The sequence below is a fragment of the Oryctolagus cuniculus genome, chromosome 5, assembly GCF_051225735.1.
Source record: "Oryctolagus cuniculus isolate XC-2025 breed Fujian yellow rabbit chromosome 5, ASM5122573v1, whole genome shotgun sequence".
Lineage (NCBI taxonomy): Eukaryota > Metazoa > Chordata > Mammalia > Lagomorpha > Leporidae > Oryctolagus > Oryctolagus cuniculus.
The window spans coordinates 159,581,383-159,601,934 of NC_142871.1; the positions used below are offsets into that span (position 1 = coordinate 159,581,383).

Consider the following 20,552-nt stretch of genomic DNA (forward strand, 5'->3'; position numbering starts at 1 on the left):
GCAGGGCAGATTATGATTGTATATTGCTAGGTGAATGGCATAAAAATGAAGAGAACTTGATTGAGGATTTAACAAGTCTTTTAAGGTAGAATGGCAGGCTGTCTTCACATCTGAGTTCTGAGCCTTGCTTTCTGGTCAGTCAACTGTGTGACCTTAGGCAAGTCCCTTAACCTCTCTGAACCATGGTTACTTCTCTTATAAAATGGCAAAGTATCCACCCATGATCTAATCAGGTGATATATATAGATGAACATATTTTCTAAATCATAAACCCTATGAAACATATTTCATTATTGTTAAATACCCTGGAACATCACCCTGTATCTGTGTTTGCCTTGGCGTTTGGCCAAGTAAGACTGCAGGGCTTTAGGGAACTTGTCCACACTGTAGTAATTCCTAAGAAGGAAACAGGTGCCATGAAGAGTCAAGCTGGCAAGGCATTCCTCAGAGAAGCTAGATGACTTTAACTCTGCGTTGCCTCAGGGTGGGAGATTAAACTCAAGTCACTGATTGTCCCCATTTGCAAAAGAGTGGTTTCTCCTGAGTCTTAGTCTTAGGAATAGCTAGAAATTATTAGAAATGCAATGTAAATAATACAACAGTTGGGGACAATGAGGAGAGAAAGAAGAAATGCAACATTCATTGAGTCTGGTCATGCAAGGGGGCTAAGTATTACTGTGCCCAATTAGCACTTAGATTTCCTTAGAGATTTCTTGACCACAGGTGCTGGTACATTTATGTGCATCAGTGTTCCCTGTAGAGTTGGGTTACGTCTATAAATCTAGACAGAGAGAACAGGAGAAATAGAAAAGCTCATGTATAGCCATTTCATCTAAGCACCTTGAAGTCAAAGCTTCCCCCCAAGAAGGAGCAATTGCTGGTGATTTGACAAGGAGATCACTACCTTTAGTTTTCCCTGGCCACAACTCAACAGTTAATAAACATTTACATAGATCCTACAATATCCCATACACTATTCTATAAACACTCTGTAAAGTTTAACTCATTTAACCTTCATAAAGGTTTAAGCAACAGGACTTGGGTTTAAACTCTGCTCCCTTCCAGCCAGGCAGAAGAGACTGAGGTCCGGTCACAGAAGGTCTAAGCCAGAGGATTCCTTAGGGATCATCTTCCTCAACATTCACAGAGTTCATAGTTTAGGAACCCATGGCATGGAAACTTGGCCACAACCTCACAGCTAACAAGCATCTGACACTTACCAGGAATGAAAATCCCAGTCTCTTACCTCCAAGTGCAGGTTTATCTCCATTACAACACATTGCCTTTCCCTTAACAAAATGTACTTGTGTCTTCCTTCCAGCTGAGTCAGTTCCAGCTGCTGGAACAAGAGATTACAAAACCAGTGGAGAACGACATCTCCAAGTGGAAGCCCTCTCAGAGCCTCCCAGCCACAAACAGCAGCGTGGGCGCACAGGATAGGCAGTTGCTCTGCTTCTACTATGACCAATGTGAGACCCATTTCATTTCCCTGCTCAACGCCATAGACGCGCTCTTCAGTTGCGTCAGCTCTGCCCAGCCTCCAAGGATCTTCGTGGCGCACAGTAAGTTCGTCATCCTCAGTGCTCACAAACTGGTGTTCATTGGAGACACACTGACAAGACAGGTGGCTGCCCAGGACATTCGTAACAAAGTGATGAACTCCAGCAACCAGCTCTGCGAACAGCTGAAGACTATTGTCATGGCGACCAAGATGGCCGCCCTCCATTACCCCAGCACCACGGCCCTGCAGGAGATGGTTCACCAGGTCACAGACCTGTCTCGAAACGCCCAGCTGTTCAAGCGCTCTCTGCTGGAGATGGCGACCTTCTGAGCAGAGAACTAGGTCCAGGGGACGGAGGGAACGGTGACTAAGGAAAACTGGAAATACTATCTGGTTTTTGTAAATGTTATCTATTTTTGTAGATATTTTATATGAAAATGAAATATTTTAACGTTGTATGGGTTAGACAACTTTCAGAACTTCAGGGAGCCAGAGAGGAAAATCTTGTCTTTTTGTTTTCCCCTGTGTGGTTCTTGGGTGTCTGTATAATTACCTAAGACAGGAACTGCACATAAACCTGTCCACGTGCCTGTGTATGCCTGTGTATTCATGTTTGTAGATGTTTGATACATTCCATTAAAAAAAAACATGAATTAAGAAGCACCTTTGTAAGTACCTCCTAATGCTGCATTTTGGGTTTTTTTGTTAGAAAACATATACTGGCTGGTTATAATATTGCTGTGTACCTGTCATTGTTCTGAGCACGGTCCTCCCACCTTTGGAAAACACAGTATATTTGTAGGTGTTCCTCTCCCAAATAATGAAGCTTGGCATGGCTTATTCTCACTTAAGGACCCCTTCCAAAACTGATCGTCATGAAACTGTTATGGCAAAAAGCTTTCATGGAGAGCAAGTTACAGAAAGTAAGGATTAATCCAAGTTCCGACTTATCAGGCGCTGGGGAGAGATTTGTGTGCTGTCTTTAGAGGCCATGTCCACAGTAGGGGTTGGGTTGCTGCAACACTGAAAGGAAGCTGTGCAAATGGAAAACACTTGTGTCCCTGAGGCTATCTGATCTTCTTTGTGAGTTATTCAGCCATGTGGTATTCCAAAGGATGTTTTTAGAGTTGTAAAAACTGCATTACTTGTAGCATCAATTCAAAATGACACATCAGACTACAAATGTCCACAAAAGGAAGGGATGGTTCCATCTGTCAGTTCTAAATAAAGGCCCTTCTGATGCTGAATCATTCGCTTAGGTGCTGCTACTCCCACTACCTGAGAGAAATAGACCAATCTGTGGGCACTGAACGTTGGAGCTACCAAGCCATACCCTGCTCTCATCACTTGGTCTTGCATCCTCTTAAAAAATCATATATTCAGGGTGGGTCTCTGGTGCAGTGGTCAAGACTGCTTAGAATGCTCATATCTCATATAGGAATGCCCTAGTTTGAGTCCCAACTCATCCTCCAATTCCAGCTTCATGCTATACACAACCTAAGATGGCTCAAGTAATTGGGTCTCTGTCATCCATGTGGGGGACCCAGATTGAGTTCCAGCACCTGGCTTTGGCCTGGCCCAGTACCATCTGTTGGGAGTATTTGGGGAATTAACCAGTGAGTGGAAGATTTCTGTGTTTCTCTCTCTGTCCATCTGTTTCTCTCTCTCTCTCTTTCTCTCTGCCCTTCAAATAAGTAAAAAATAAAATTTTTGAAAAGTAACACATGCAGGCCTGACACTCAGAAGCCATACAGGGTCCATCTAACCTTTATGACCCTATGTAGCCAGTGACCTTGTGCATAAGCCCCACAACCATCTCACAGCTCATCACATCACCCACCCTATAATCTGTTCATTCCTGCTGGCTTTGACACAACACAGTTGCCACAAACCATCAGATTTATATGGAACAAATGAAATACTCCCCAGCCCATGGGTAAACGGACTCACATGTGACCAAGTCAAGAGGCATATTACCTATGGTCTTTCAGCCCAGTGCTTATCTAATGGTTTCATTCCAGGCTATTTGGAAACATTTTTTTTTTTATTTCCAATATATGCCTTGACTGAATTAAGCTTGCTTGTTCTAAACAACCAAATCACTGGAACAGGAAAGCATTTAAGAAAGAAAAGTACATGATCTCAATGTGATTTTTAAAAAGAAACAATAGAAGTTATCATAGAAGGTGCTTTTCAAAACAACTGCTACTGTAATTCTCAAAGTTCTCTGCTTCCAAAAGAATACAAAAAGTTCTATTGTGATATGGCAAGTGAGTGTATGCAGAAGAAGGGAGTTGTTGAAAATCAACACTTGAAGTTAAGAAGTGTGTCCTTGTAGATTTCATTGTATCATGTGCATTTCTTAGGCAATGAGACTTGTTCAAATCAAAGTGGTGACATTTCAGATTTTCAAAACCAAACGTTCAACTGTATTACTCTCTTTGCAACCTTGTATATAGAACCTGTTTTGAAATCATTAAATTTTAGATCTGTTTTCATAGCCACTGAGTTTTCTTTTCCATATTTCCCTTGTCACAACTAAATGCTGGTTTATTTGGACACTCATCAAAAGTTAAATTAGGATTATTTTATCAGTGCTGTTTATTTTTAGTTTGTCAATTTAAGGAAAACTGGTGTGTATGTGCGCGCATGCACACATTACTTCAAAATGTACTTGTATTTGAAGAAAATTCTGTAATCTATGGATATTACCAAATTCATATATCTGGAACGAGGCTTCTTTTTCACCATAAAACCAGTACATTGATTGATGAATGGGATGATTTCTCCTTTCCTAACCCATTAAGTTCCAAGTTTTCCATTCTGCAAGTGTTTCAACGACATAATATTTATTTCAAAGTTACCATGCTCAATTTAAATTTTCTTAGGGAGCCTATGTATAGGATGAAAGAATGTAATGGGTATGAATGTTACTGTATATATGGTTTTAGATCAAAAGAAATGTCTATTCTGGGATAGACAGACAGATGATTCAAAACAAACTACATTCCCTGAAAATAAGAGATTCATGGCTAGGCAAATTGTTTGCATATACCTTCTATCTCTTTCCCCTTATATATAAATATTCATTGATTTTTTAATAACAATGTCAACATATTTCAAAGGGGAGAATGTTAAGTATTTGGAAAAATGGTGCTAACATAACTGGATTTCTCAATGGGAAAAGAGGACTAATGCTTACTTTACATCCTAACACAAAAATTTATTCAAATGGATAGTAAACCTAAATGCAAGCAACTTCTAAACACTACATCTTCTAGAAGGAAAATCTCATAAATAAATAAAAAGTTCATAAATAGAACCCAAAGACTCATAAAACAAATATGGATAAATTAAACTTCATTAAAATTAAAAACTTCAATGAAACCATTCAGAAAACAAAAATCAAGCCATAGACCAAGAGAAAATATTTGTACAACATACATTAGCCAAGGACTGATATCAGAATTAGGAGACAACTAATTTTTCTCTAACTGGGGCAAAAATTGTTAGCAGAGCTTCACAAAAATACATGACTAGATAAAAGTGAATGAAATAAAAACCAAACCAATGGAATCACTAAAATTAAAGACAAGCTATCCTAAATATTGGTAAGAAAGAAGAGGAAATTAAACTCTTCTACACAGCTAGTGAGAATCCCAAATGCTACAAAACTTTGGAAAATAGATGTGCAAAAATCCTAAATCTATACCTACCATATGACTTAGCAGTTCCTTTCTTAGGTAGTCACTCAAGAGAAATAAAAGTATCTTTTCATACATAGGCTTATGTAAGTATATTTATTATAGCTCTATGTGTAATAGTAAAAGCCAGAAACAACTCAAATATTTATATATGTGAATGAATAAACCCTTTTAATAGCTACACAATGAACTAATTCACAGAAATTTTAAAAAAATGAAACAAAAAGATTGAAGAGTAAAATCATTGTGATGTGAAAGAGAAACTAGACAAAAAGAGCACACGTGGTATTTTCCATTTATACAAAATTTTAGAAAATGCAAATTAATCTATAGTGACAATAAACACAGCAGTGGTTGCCTGGAGAAAGGGACAGTAGGGGGCATGGATTCCAAAGGAGCCCAGGGAAACTTGAGAATTACTTTAATGGCCACTTTCTTGATCACAGTGATGGTTTCTGAGGTGTGTGCATGTCAAAATTCAAATTTTATACTTTAAATATGTACACTTTGTTCCCTATCAATTGCAAATGTTTAAATTTTCTAGACATGCCCACTGCAAGTCAGAGATTCTCATACTGGATTTCAAAATGCAAGACTAAACTACATGCTACTTAAAAGACACAATTTAAATGAAAACAGGTAAGTTGAAAGCAAAGGGATAAAAAGAAATGTATCATGGTCCTTCTAATTTTTTTTAAGCCAGAGCAGCTATATTATTAACAAACCAGAGTTCAGACCAAGGGCAACAAGGGGCATTTCTGGATGAAGAGATCAATTCATAAGGAAGACAAAACAACCCTAAATGTGTATGTGCCCAATCACAAAGTCTCAAAATACTGAGGCAGAAATCGATGTCACTGAAAGGAAAAATAGAAACTCTGTAATAAGTGGAAATGTCTTCACCTCTCAATAATTACTAGACAAGTAAAAAAATCAGTAATCACTGGTCAAAATGAAAGTCTCCTACACTATTGATAGGAATGTAAAATGTACAACCATTTCAGAAACAGTTTAGCAATCCTTGTAACATTAAACTCATACTTTCCAAACAACCCAGCAATTCCAATCACATTTACCAGAGAAAAATGAAAATTCATCCACATATAGTGCTAACTGCTTCATTCCTCATCCTACCAATTTGAAGCAACACAATGTCAACAGATGAGTGGATAAATTGTAGCATATTCATCCAATAGAATATTACTTATCAATAAAAAGCAGGAAACTAATCATACGTGGAACAACATGAGTGAATCAGTCTCAGAAACCATGCTGAGCAAGAGGCAGGTGAAAAAGAGGACGTGGGTATGCAGCTCTGAGAGCCCCAAATGTCACTTGTAGCAACAGAACTTGATCAGTGAATTTCCTGAGCCTGGGCATAGGGGTTGGAGTTATCTGGGAAAGGGAAGAAAGGAACTTCCTGGTGTGGTGAGAATGTTTTACAACAGTGCTATCCAACACCCGAACTCAGGGATGCTGGAAATGTCTCACAGCGTGCACTGTCCAACACAGGGCCAGCAGGCACAGGTAGCTGTCGGGCATCTGAAATGCCTACTAGCTCTGCTGAGGAACTGCTTTTTCATTCTGGTTCATTTCAATAGCCACATGTGGTCAGTGGCTACTTTATTGCAAAGTGTCTATGCCTTGGCTGTTATGGTAAATATATGAATGCACACATTTGTCAGAAGTTAAATAGAGATGGGGCCGGTGCCGTGGCTCACTTGCTTAATCCTCTGCCTGCAGCACCGGCATCCCATATGGGTGCCAGGTTCTAGTCCCGGTTGCTCCTCTTCCAGTCCAGCTCTCTGCTGTGGCCTGGGAAGGCAGTGGAGGATGGCCCAAGCGCTTGGGCCCCTGCACCTGCATGGGAGACCAGGAGGAAGCACCTGGCTCCTGACTTCGGATTGGCGCAGCGCGACAGCTGCAGCGCACTGGTGGTGGCAGCCATTTGGGGAGTGAATCAATGGAAGGAAGACCTTTCTCTCTCTCTCTCACTGTCTATAACTCTACCTGTCAAATAAAAAAAAATTTTAGAAAAATATTTCTCAAGTCAATCTTAGTATCGATTCACAGACACAGTGAAGGGCCCATAAAAAAAAAGTTAAACTGACAAGTTTAGCTTCCTAGGTCTGTTATACACTATTACTGCTTCAGAGTTAGTACTGGGCTAGTTCATGACCCATCATGAAAATAAATGGGGTTGCCTCACCCCCTAGTCAGTAAAAGCCTCTCTGGGCGTTAGATGTTTCCCAGAAACCACATCCACAGTCATCTAATTTTTTTTTTTTTTTTTTTGAGGAATGATGATGAAAGAAATATTGTCATTCACCAAAGAACAACGCGCCCACCTGGCCAGAGCAGGTGAATCTGCCCCACACACCAATAAGGCAACAGCCGTCCGAGCCAGAGGAGCCCCTCCAGCCCCCTGGCCAGCATCTCTGTGTGCTCAGGGGGACTGTTAAGTGAGACCTGCTCTTTGCCTTTCTTTGTGGCAAAAGTAAACACGGCCTTGGAACGATTTAAAGCAGACTGTAGGGCCGGCGCCGCGGCTCAATAGGCTAATCCTCCACCTGCGGCGCTGACACACTGGATTCTAGTCCTGGTCGGGGCGCCGGATTCTGTCCCAGTTGCCCCTCTTCCAGGCCAGCTCTCTGCTGTGGCCTGGGAGGGCAGTGGAGGATGGGCCAAGTGCTTGGGCCCTGCACCCCATGGGAGACCAGGAGAAGCACCTGGCTCCTGCCTTCGGATCAGCGCGGTGCGCCGGCCGCAGCGCACTGGCCGCGGCGGCCATTGGAGGGTGAACCAACGGCAAAAGGAAGACCTTTCTCTCTCTCTCTCCCACTGTCCACTCTGCCTGTCAAAAAAATAAAATAAAAAATAAAGCAGATTGTAGACAAATGTCCAGCTGAAATCCACAGGCAAAGACTTACAGGTGCAAAGAACGAACGTGAAAGCGATCTGGGCTGGCGAGAAACCGCCAGGTGCACAAAGGCAGGATGCAGACTGATGACGGACAGAGGGCTAACATGGAAGACGGACAGGCCGGAGCCCTGAGAGGCAGTCGGGGGCAGCGGGCGGGGGCTTGCTGGACTGCCCTTTGCAGTGACCGGCGTACCTTCAGAGAGCTGCTTGACCCAGAGCAGGTGTACCAAATACAGCTGACATCAGCCATCACACCGCGTCCCTTCCACGAAGGCAGCGGGGGGTGGGGGTGGTTAGCTGAGACGAGGGAGCACATCAAGGTGGGAGGACGGCAGCAAGGAGATGCAGAGAAGAGGAGGGAAGAAGTGGGGGTGCGCAGAGAAAGGGAGAGCAGAGAGCCTGGGAGAGAAGGCGCGAGCAGACACTTAGCACAGAGGAGTCGGAAACGTTTCTGGCCTCAAGCTCCCGGAGGACAGCTGATGGAATACAGAAGGCGAGATCAGTCCGGGATTGGCGGCATCCCTAAAACGAACCCCAACCAAGTACCCCCTGCACTGCGCCCTCAGGTGTCTCCCCGGAGGGTTCGCACGGCGCCGGGTCAGCCACGCAGGCCGCGGCCGAGACCCACAGTGACTCGGCAGTGGGGAAAGAAACCCGCATTCACGCGCGAGTGCGAGCCCCGCACACGGAGAAATACCCAACAGGGGCCGCCCATAAACCAGAGGGAAGAGCAAAACCGGAAACGGTACTGTGAGTGGCGAGGTCCGTCCACGCGCCTGGGCAGAGGAGCGCCCAGGAGCGCGGGGCGTCTCGGTGCCACAAAGCGGAGGCAGCGCCTCCACACGAGGTCTGTGACAGAAACCGGTCGCGTCCACCTGCTTTTATATGGAAGGGGGCGGTGCCCGCCCGACCGGATACGGATATGCAGACAGGGCGGGGTCTTAGCGTCGGCCCTGGCAGTGCATGCGACAGGTGCATCCTGGGAAGGTGGGTGGAGCCAACCCATAAAGAGCGTCCGGCCCGCCTAAACCAGCTTCCGGCCTTCCACGTCAGAACGGCTTTTCCTCCGCCAGTTCCCCTGAATTCGCCAGAAGGCCTCTCTGGACCGCTTGACTTTTCTCTCCTGCCTCCTCTGACGGGCAACATACAGAGCTGGAGAGCAGGTGACGTGTTCTGGTCCGTGGTATTTTGGGGACAAACTTTGTTAGTCTTTCCCCGAAACGTGCACTAACATGTCAATCATTCATTTGTTCTACAAATATACGTATTGGACGCCTTCTATGGATTTGGAAATGAGGGTACAATGGTAAGCCAAAAACTTTTTTTTTAATGTATTTATTTGAAAGGCAGAGAGAGAGAAAGAGAGAGAATCAGTCTTCCACCTGCTGGTTCATTCCCCAGATGACCGCAACAGCCGGGGCTAGGCCAGGCCTAGGCCAGGCCAAAACCCAGAGCCTGGAGCTTCATCCCTGTCTGCCACATGGGTGTAGGGCCCAAGCATTTGGGACATTTTTGCTGCTTTCCCAGGCTGTTAGCAGGGAGCTGGATTAGAAGTGGAGCAGCCGGGCCTCAAACCAACGTCCATATGGGAGGCCAGCACAGCAGGTGGAGGCTTAACCCATTATGCCACAAGGCCAGCCATGAGCTAAAAATTTCTAACACTTTTTTTGCTTTTATTGGACTTACAATCTGGTGAGTGAAAAAAATTGAAAAAAATTTAAAAAAAGGTAATTTGCAATTTTCTGGAATGCTATGAAATAAGAGGCATGACATGGTAAGAAAGGTCTTCTGCTCTGCTGATTCACTCCTCAACGGCTGCAATGTCTGGAAATGAGCTGATCAGGAGCCAGGTGCTTCTCCTGGTCTCCCATGTGGGTGCAGGGGCCCAAGGACTTGGGCCATCCTCCACTGCCTTCCCAAGTGCAGTAGCAGGGGGCTAGATCAGAATTGGAGCAGCCAGGACTCTAACCCACACCCATAGGGGATGCCAGCACTGCAGGCCAGGGCTTTAACCCAGTGCACCACAGCACCAGTCCCACAACCTAGGAAATTTAAGCAGAGGTTTGGAGTGATCGCGTTTTTATTCTGAACCTAGCACTCTGGTTGCAGCTGGAGGATGAGGAGAAGGGGTTTGTGTAGCCTGGACGCTCAGTTGGGAGGCCACCGAATCAGCTCTGGAGGAGGTGAAGGTGGCCTGGAGTAGCATGGAGGGTGGAGGTGGAGGGAAGTCAGATACCTGGCAGTGGTGTTGAGTGGCACACAGTGTGGTGGGAGGGGATGATTGCAACAGCCAGCCCGCAGCTTCTGGCCTGGGTGCCAGGACAGATGTGCATCTGTGTGTGAGCTGCACAGAAAGGAAACTGGGTCCTCATGGAGGCAGCCTGCGGGACAGTCTACACCTCTGGCTCCTGCCTCCCTGGTACCGGGCCAAGGTTGAAGCAAAGAGCCGGGGAAGGGCAACACTGGGCGAGAAACCCGACAGGTACCAGGAGAAGACCAAGTTAAGCGCACAGGGGTTAGGTCCTCCTAGGTGGTGGCTGTGCAACCCACTCACTTGGCTGGCGGTGGATAGGGGGAGGTGGGGGGGATGGGAGGGGAGGGTGTTCTCACAAGGTGGGCCCCGAAGGCAGGAGACAAGCATGCAAAAAGGGCAACTGAAAAACCTCAGCACGCTGACCCCATCTCAGAATTCACTATGCCCAGTCACCAGAACAACCTGCTGTGCAGCCTGGGGTGGGGAGAGAAAACCGCCATTGTCTCTCAGGACGGGATATGAATAATCTCCCAACAAGCACCGTTAGGAAAATGGAGTGAACAGAAGGGGTGTCCTATGTTGTCTCTTGGCAGACAGGGGGCCAGGAGTCAGCAAGGAGCGATGTGAAATGAGAACCCACCCCTCATTCTCCCTGCCCCGCCGCCGGGCAGGCAGGACTCTCACAGCCCTCCCAGCCCCAGAATTTTATGAGCCCCCTTTCTGACCTGTGCAGCTTAACAGGGGGTTGTTAGAACCATCTGGGACCTAAATCCCTATTAAAAAAGTTCAAGTCTTGGAGAAGAGTGGCTGTGAAGAGGACATTCGTAGCCCTGGCAGGAAAGCGGCCTGCTTCAGAGCCTTGGCCAACATGGAAAGACCAGGACAAAGATGTGGGCGTCTGATTAGGAGGATGTAAAAATGTAATTGGACCACTTAGGTCAGGTCGCCCTTGCTCTCTGGCAGGCATTTCTACCCTCGTCTAGACATCCAATCAACACTGGAAAGGGCCCCAGACTTAACAAAAGATGGCTTTAGTGCAGTGTCGAGTCCCTCGATCCTGTTTGCCAGAGGAAAATCATCGAGCGAGGAAACAAAAGACCTGCAAGGAGCATTGAGAGCGGGACTTGCAGGAACCTGTCCTGGAGAGGGAGGCTTTCCCAAGAAAAGTCTGTGTCCCCTGTAGCTTGCAAAGCACTTGTGTATGTTTGCACACCCCAGGTGGCTGCCCTGTGTGAAAGGGCCCCCCCCCAAGAGTCTTTTATTCACTGCCAGTACATATGACTAGCACCTGTCCAGTTGGCAAGGTATTTGGGCTCCACCAAGGAGGTTTTGAAAGTTTTCTCTTCATACCCAGCACATTGCTGGTGAAAAGCCAGGGTCACCAGGAGCCTTCAGGAGGCCACTTCACACAGCGCCCCCTGGTGGTCTGGGGAGGAAAAGAAAGGTTAAGGAAGACTTGAACTTTTTTTTTTTTTTCAAGATTGATTCATTTATTTGAGAGACAGTTACAGAAAGAGGGAGAGACAGAGAGAGGTCTTCCATCCGCTGGTTCATTCCCCAATTGGCTGCAACAGCTGGAGCTGGACCGATTGGAAGCCAGGAGCCGAGAGCTGCTGCCAGGTCTCCCACACAGGTGCAGGGGCCCAAGCACTTGGGCCATCTTCCACTGCTTTCCCAGGCATATTAGCAGGGACTCAAACCGGCACCCATATGGGAAGCTGGTACTGCAGGTGGAGACTTAACCTACTATGCCACAGCGCCAGCCCTGACCGTTATATTTTTATAACTGATCCCACCACCTACCTGCCTGAGAGACGTGAAAGCAGACTTGGCTCAATGTTGTGAAAAAAAGCTTTTAAAATAACTCTTAAGTACTCAGAAAACATTGCACAATACTGTTTCTTCCTTGCTGCACATCTGTCTATTCTGTTGCATGAGTATTTCAGAGCTAGGGCATCTTGGACCATGCGTCCATCTTTTATATCTCTTGGCCTGGCTCACACAAGGAGTTCGCTTCATGTTTGTTGACTGGCTAAGTGATCGAATAAATGCATCCACCCTGTGGCCACTCTACACCATTCCCACATTGTAGGAGCCCTTTACACCAAAATGACTTTGTATGATCCTTAAATATAACAAATAAGGGGTAGGGATTTAACACAGTGGTTAAGACACCCATGTCCCACATTGGAGTTCAGTTTCTGGCTCAGGCTCCTAGCTCCAGCTCCCTGCTCATGCAGATCTGGGAAGTAGCAGTGATGGCTCAAATAATTGAGTTTCTGCCACCCATGAGAGAGGCCTGGATTGCATTTCCAACTCCTGCCTTTAACTCCAGCCTAGCCCTGGTGGTTGCAAGTATTCTGGGAGTGAACCACCTGATGAGAGTTCTCTCTCTCTCTCTCTCCCTTTCAAATAAATAGATAATGAGGCCGGCGCCGTGGCTCAATAGGCTAATCCTCCACCTTGCGGCGCCGGCACACCGGGTTCTAGTCCCGGTTGGGGCACTGGATTCTGCCCCGTTTGCCCCTCTTCCAGGCCAGCTCTCTGCTATGGCCAGGGAGTGCAGTGGAGGATGGCCCAGGTGCTTGAGCCCTGCACCCCATGGGAGACCAGGAAAAGCACCTGGCTCCTGGCTCCTGCCATCGGATCAGTGCGGTGCGCCGGCTGCAGCGGCGGCCATTGGAGGGTGAACCAACGGCAAAGGAAGACCTTTCTCTCTCTGTCTCTCTCTCACTGTCCACTCTGCCTGTCAAAAAAAAAAAAAAAAAACAACAAATAAATAGATAATGTTTTAAAAGATAACAAAAACTAAAAGCTCTCCAAAAGGCAGTATTTTCAATGTCCTTAGGTTGCCTTTGCACCGACTCCCTTGATAGAGATGGTTTTATATCACTTATGTTAGTGCCTTCTGTTGCTGGTGGATACCTATGGGATTTCTCCATTGCAGGTTTCCAAGGATGGATTTCACATTTCATGGCTCCCAGGAGGCCCAGTCCCAATGGCCTTTATTGTCTCTGTCTCTGGAATTAGACTCCATGGCTTTGGAGAGCCGTGATGTTAATCACCCCATGCAGTCTCACAATCGGACCCGACTGTTATTTCTTCTGCATCCTGATACACAGAGCTTCAGCTTGCTCTGCAGGATTTACAGACCTGTCAGCCACAGGGCCATGAAATAAAACAACAATTGCAGGGACTGGCATTGTGGCTTGGGGTGTTGAGCTGCCACTTACAATGCTGGCATCCCATGTCAGATCCATTTTCTAACCAGCTTCCTGCTAACGCGCCTGGGAAAGCAGCAGAGAATTGCCCAAGTACTTGGGCCCCTGCCACCAATGTGGGCGACCAGGATGGAGATCCTGGTGAAGCCCTGGCTGTTACCATTTGGGGAGTGAACCAGCAGATGGAGAAGTTTCTCTCTCTCTCTCTTCCTCTCTCTCTCTCGCTCTCTCTCTCTGTATGTTTGTGTGTGTGTGTGTGTATGTGTCTGATTGTCACTCTGCCCTCCACCAGCACACAGACATGGCTCCCTAGCACTGCTGCTACAACATGGCAGGGAAACACATGCCAGTTTTGGGCTTAGGATATGTGTATTGGGTGCAGGCAGAAATAGTAATTGCATGGTGGGGAAATCAACCAAGTCCTTGGCAAAGTGAGGTGATCGAAATCAATGCCACCAATAATAGCAGTGAGACCCCGAGATGATCACACTTCCATAGTGGTTCATTTTCCTACCTAGTCACGAGGAGACATCAAACACAAAATAAAGAATGTCTACTTGTCAACAGCAGGCAGAGCCTCACTGTGTGTTGTTCTTATGAGAGATCAAAGCGGACTGTGGGAGTGTTTGTGTGTGAGGTCGGTCAGAAAGGACAAACAGATCCCTGCCGCCGAGCTGGGTCCCCTCGAGAGAAAATAGGGGGAGACATGACCGGGTCAACCGTCAATGTGGAATACAGATGATAACTCAAATAAATTAGATCAGCGTTGAATGTGCTCAGGTTGATGAACAGTCCATGGTTCTGCCAGAGATTCCTGTTCTTAGCAAACTTATGCTGAAGGATTCTATGGTAAAAGGACACAAGATAGGCATATGTGTTTCAGGAAAGCAATTTTCATAGACATGTCAACAGTAAAAGAATCTCAATAAAGGGCATGTATTATTCTTTCTCTTACAACTTTCCTGAAAAGTTGGAAGTATTTCTAAATGAAAAGTCAAAACAATAGCACTTCAATCTTACCTAGAGTAGAATACCCAGTAATAGAATTGGGTATAAAGTTCATCTCTTCTTCCTAGCTCTGTGATCTTGAGCTACTTAAATCTCTGTGAGCCTTGATTTCCTCATCATTATAATGGGTATAATAATACCATAGGCTTGACAGAAGACTTAAAATTGCAGATTAATACTTACAAAGCAGTTAGAACAGGGTCTAAAAAAAGACACACAAAGTTGTTTTTGTTTTCTTTTGTATTGTAAGTGGACAATCTATAATTATTTAGGTTTATAAGATACATAGTGATGTATGATTTATAAATATAACGTGAGATAACTAAATAAATACCCATCATCTGAAATAATTAACATCTCTTAAGACAAAAACATTTGAAATTCACTATTAAAAATTTTGAAACGTACACTATTCTGTTATTAACTATATTCCCCATAAAGGACTAAAACAAAATAAAGAACTGATGCTTGTAGCTGGGACATTGTCTTCTTTAACCATCATCTCCCATTTCCTCTCATCCCCTATGCAAATGTCTTGATAAATATATTGGTACAATTCTGAAACTTAAAATGAACACACATTTTCCAAATATAAAAATTCTGTCTTGAGATCCACTGATCTAATGTAAGCCAGTGTTTTCAAAGATTTAGCATGAACTGTGTAGTAACTGTCAGGTGACCAATAAGAATCAAGTATAATTCATTCAGCATGGCTCGAAACAGGGGAGACCATAAGCTATTCTGTAAGCTTGACTCTCATGAAAGTGATGAGATACATTAAACAGTAGATACTGAGCTAAAAGAAGCCCAGATAAAAAACAACTATTCAGTACTCTTCTGAACACATCTTTGGTAATATCTTGAGCTTCAGGAAATAAAGGAGGTAGACATGACTATCCTTATGGTTCATCCTAGTTACAGGGTGCACAGTAATTAGAAAAAGCAGACACAGTCTTCTTCCTGCCATGGCTGGCTCAAGTTTCATGGAACAATGTCTTATTATCTCCAACACCCAATAAAGGAAAGGTAAGGACTTCCTATCCTTGGAATAGGTAGTGTTCTAAATCATTTTTCATAGAACAGAGTTATGGCAACAGAGTCTTTCTGGTGATTTTCCCCAAGTCTCTTGCCAGGAAATCCTCCAGGGCCTGAGCAGCACCGTCTCCATCCATCCCAGGATGGGAAGCCTGGTGGGTGCCTCAGGTTCCAGGAAGGTGATTGCCTGCAGCATCCAGCAAATGCAGGTCAGGCTGACTGCACTGGGGGGCGGTGGGGGGGATGAAGAGTGTTCACAGGGGTTTCCCCAAAGATCTGCAACTCATCTGTCCCACCGGCCATGCCCGTCTTTGTGCCAGTCACACCAGTCCCCAGCCAGCTGTGCCCCTGGAACACACTGCCATGGTCCCCAGAGCTCATGGAGTAGCTCCGCTCTTAGACCTGATACTGTAGCCCAACCCTGCAACAGCTTCGCAGTGCCATCAATGGCAGTTGTGGACTTTTTATTATCAATTTTAAGTTTACAAAATAAAAAGTATAAGATAGTACTACAGTGAGTTCCCATATCCCCTCACCCCATTTGCCCTATTAACATCTCTTATTAGTATATCTGTCCCAATTAATGAACTACAACCAGTTTCCTTTTTTTTAATTAAAAATCCTTTTAGCCCTCCCAACACTCCCAGCCTGTAGTAATCGACATTCTGTGTTCAGACTGAGGTGTTTTGTTTTGTTTTGTTTTTTAATTTTAGCTCCCACATATAAAGGAGAACATGCATTATTTGTTTTTTTCCTGTGGATTTTTTTTTTTGGTCTTGTTTATTACACTCAACATAATGTCTTCCAGTTTCAACCATTTTGCTGCAAATGATAGGAAGGATTTCACTCTTTTTAATAGTTGAATAATATTCCATCATGTATGTACACACACATGCGTGCACACACATACATCTCACTTTTTTTTTATTCATTCACCCGATGATGAACACCTTGGTTGATTCCATATCTTGACCACTGTGACCAGTACTGCTAACTATTGTCCTCCAGCTGTACACTCGGTCTCCAGAATTCACCCACCCTGCGGAATTGGCCCTTTGTATCTTTCAGGCAACATCTCCCCATTTCCTCGACCCCCAAGCCCCTGGGAGCCAGCTTTCTTCTCTCTTCCTGCCTTGAGTTTGGCATCAGTCACAGTGAGGGCTGGAGACTCCGTGGCTGCCACCTCACCAAAGAGATGCCCTGTCTGTGCTCAGCAAGTCCAGGAGGGACTGGAGACAGAAGAGGGCAATGACACATCCAAGGAATTAATATTCTGCCCTACACAAATGTCCCCTGTGAGGAGCCTCTCTGAAATTTCTCTGTGGTCTCAACCCAGAAAAGCTAAGCTCTCCTCAACAGGCATTTTGGTTGTTGGCGCAGGAACCAAGCCCGTTTCTTGTTTTTCCATGAGAGATCTTCCCAGTTCCATCAACCTAACCCAAGCTACAGTCCTCTCTCTCCTGGGCAGGAGTCAGTTCCCCCTGCTGGCTTCATTGTTTCCATACTTGCCCACATGCAATGAGATGACCACATAGCGACCAGAACCATTTTTTAGAAACAACAATCACAGTCTGTTGCTTGCCTGCTCAGTGCCCACCACTCCTCTTTTCCTTTTGAATTGAACTTGGACTTGACAAGCCTTTCATGGTCATGCTAACCGCTGACCTCGGCTCAGACCTCACACACTCTGGCCTCCCACTTTCCAACCATACAGCATCTCCTGGATGTTTCTCAGACAAGCCAGTTGTTCCTCTCACCTCATGCACCTGCTGTCCCCCTGCCCAGATGCTCCATTTTGCCTCCCAAGCTCTGCCGCTTTAACTTCCTGATCCAGTCCCCTCCCAGCCACGTTCTAGCACATTCACCTCTCCTCAGAGACTGCTTGTTTCTTGCCGCCCTCCCCCCATTTCTACTTCTCCACCTAAGATGGATCCCATGTGAGAAGAAAGGCTACCAGTCTTATCCACTGCTGTGTTCTCAGAGTCAAAAACAGTGCCTGGGATAGGATAAGTCAAACTAAGCATAAGTATTGCTTATAGTATGTCTTTGTTAATTAAAAAAAATTTTAGTTATAGTAAAAGGCATAACATTAATTTGTTATGATAATCATTTTTAAGTGTTAAGTTCTGTAGTGTTAAGTATATTCACATTACACAACACATCTCCCAAATTTTTTCACCTTGCAAAACTGACATTCAGTCCCCATTTAACAAGTCCCCCATTCTCACAGGCCCCGACCTCTAGCAACCCCCACCTTACTCGAGTTCTGCCCGGGGCCATGGAGGTGCTGGTGCACAGCTCTCCTGCCACAGTGAGTTCCCACAGGATCCCGGTGCAGACTACTTTAGAAAATTCCAGGTGGGAAATTTGCAGGTGGTGAAGTGGTAACAGGTTAACAGCCTGGGAGTTCACTTTATTACGAAGTAGAAATTCTGACCCATGATAGCGAATCTGAACTTCTCACCATAAGATACAAAGATGCAACTGAACTTGAATTGATAATGATAATGATAAAATAATATGAAAGAAAATGATATGAAGACTTCCAGTTCTCCCCTCCAGATGTTGAGGGGAGCAAAGGGAGTCAAGAGAGCCGGTCCAGGCCATGCTCCCAATCCCCTGGTTGGCCACCTCGAAGTTCCCGAAGATCCACCCCTGCTTCCCACCTGCCTGACATGAAGGAAACAGGAAGGAAATACAGGAAGCTAAGTCAACTCCACTGGTGTTGAAGCCATTAGGAAACAGCATCAGCCGATAGAATGGGGAGCCAGAGCTCATGGAAAGGAATGACCTGCCCTGGAACAATGGTGGCAGAATTCCACTGACCACAGGAAAGCAGCTATGCACCTACAGAGAGTAGCCTTTGTCCAAAAAGAGAAGAGATAAAAAAAAAAAAAAAAAAAGGTTGATAAGGAAGAAAAACTCATTACTAAGACCTGCGTAGTTGAGAACCTTTGAAGTAGCCACCCAGGCAGAGGGCGGGCAGTCCCAAGGAGTCCCTGGTGTGTACCTCACTCATGCTGCTTCTGCCCGTCCTCCTCCTCCTCCTGTTGCTGTCATGTGTCCACAACATGACCCCAGCTTCTGAATTTCCCTCCTCTCCCGGCTTTGGAGGATTGATGGGAAACCTGGGTGTTTGGGATCCACCTCCTCTGGTTTTTTGTTCAAACTCTTACCAACTGCCAATAAGGAAGATTGAAGGAACACCTCTTAGTAATGGAAGACAAAGTACAGAGCAAATAGATTCTGTGCTTTTACCCTGACATCTGCAGCTGTTGGAGCATCTCTCTTATGGGGAAGAGCATTTCATTACATATTCAGTCATTTTCTTCAATTTGCATTCTCAGCCATTGTTTTTTTTCCTGTGCTCCTGAGTATTTATCTGCACACATGCTGTTTGATGGCACCCGGGGAAGAACCATCACCTGCTAGCACAGGAAATGCTGTCTATGATTTCTTCATTGGCCATGAATTAAATCCTCGAATTGCTACTTATCACAAATACTTTCGTGAATTGTGGCCTGGGTTGATTACATGGGTGCTTATTAACTTGGTGCTGCTTTTAACTGACATGAAATTAAATAACTGTGCTGCTCCATCCTTGGCAATGTGTGGTGGACACTCTGGAATGAGGAAGCAGCGCTGACAACCGTGGATATCATATGTGATGGATTCAGATTCATGCTGGCTTTTGGAGATTCGGTGTGGGATCCATTTATCTACAGTTTACAAGCCTTTTACCTAGTCGGTCATCCCAGTGAAGTGTCTTGGCCAGTGGCTTCTTGAATGATTGTTCTGAAACTTTCTGGATATATAATCTTCTTATGTGCACATTGTCAGAAACATGCATTCTGGAAAAACCCTACTGATCCCAAGCTGGTACCTTTAAAAACCACTCATACTTCAACGGGAAAAAGCCTTCTAGTCTCTGGATGGTGGAGTGTTCTTTGCCACCCCAGTTCCGTGGATGATCTCATCATGCCCCCGATGTGATCCTTCCCATGGGGCTTCAGCCTTATGTCACCGTAATCTCCTTTGCCATACTGCTTGTCCACAGAGAAGCCTGCAAGGAGCACTACTGTAAGAGGGACAGCTTGACTTGAGAGAAGTACTGTCAGCAGGTGCCCTACCATATATTTCCAAACATTTACTAATTCTATTTTGACATATTTTTGAAATACTCATTGGGGCCGGTGCTGTGGCATAATGGGTAAGGCTGCTGCCTGCAGTGCTGGCATCCCATGTGGACGCCGTTTCAAGTCTCGGCTGCTCCACTTCCGATCCAGCTCTCTGCTATGGCCTGGAAAAGCAGTGGAGGATGGCCCAAGTCCTTGGGCCCCTGCACCCATGTGGGAGACCCGGAAAAGGCTCCTGGCTCCTGACTTCAGATCAGCACAGCTCCGGCGGTTGCAGCCAACTGGGGAGTGAACCAGCAGATGGAAGATTCCCTCTGCCTCGCCCTCGCCCTCGCCCTCGCCCTCGCCCTCGCCCTCGCCCTCGCCCTCGCCCTCGCCCTCGCCCTCGCCCTCTCCGTGTAACTCTGACTTTCAAGCAAATAAAGGAAGTCTTTAAAAAAAGAAATACTCGGCCGGCGCCACGGCTCACTAGGCTAATCCTCCGCCTAGCGGCGCCGGCACACCGGGTTCTAGTCCCGGTTGGGGCGCCGGATTCTGTCCCGGTTGCCCCTCTTCCAGGCCAGCTCTCTGCTGTGGCCAGGGAGTGCAGTGGAGGATGGCCCAGGTGCTTGGGCCCTGCACCAGGAAAAGCACCTGGCTCCTGGCTCCTGCCATCGGATCAGCGCGGCGCGCCGGCCGCGGCGGCCATTGGAGGGTGAACCAACAGCAAAAGGAAGACCTTTCTCTCTGTCTCTCTCCCTCACTGTCCACTCTGCCTGTCCAAAAAAAAAA

The 20,552-nt window shown here is 45.8% G+C and overlaps 1 protein-coding gene and 1 pseudogene across 3 annotated transcripts in view; both read left to right on the top strand.

The window, feature by feature from the left end:
* Window positions 1-4,001, top strand: part of NEDD9 (neural precursor cell expressed, developmentally down-regulated 9) — a 203,905-nt gene extending 199,904 nt beyond the window's left edge. For all 3 annotated transcript variants that reach the window (XM_008262389.5, XM_070074409.2, XM_008262388.5), the window contains one exon: window positions 1,322-4,001. In XM_008262389.5, the coding sequence (XP_008260611.3) occupies window positions 1,322-1,831 (510 nt within the window). In that variant the 3' untranslated portion in view covers window positions 1,832-4,001. The remainder of the gene's footprint in view (window positions 1-1,321) is intronic.
* Window positions 2,334-19,799, top strand: LOC100359301 (delta(14)-sterol reductase LBR-like; annotated as a pseudogene).
* Window positions 19,800-20,552: the final 753 nt, after the last annotated feature.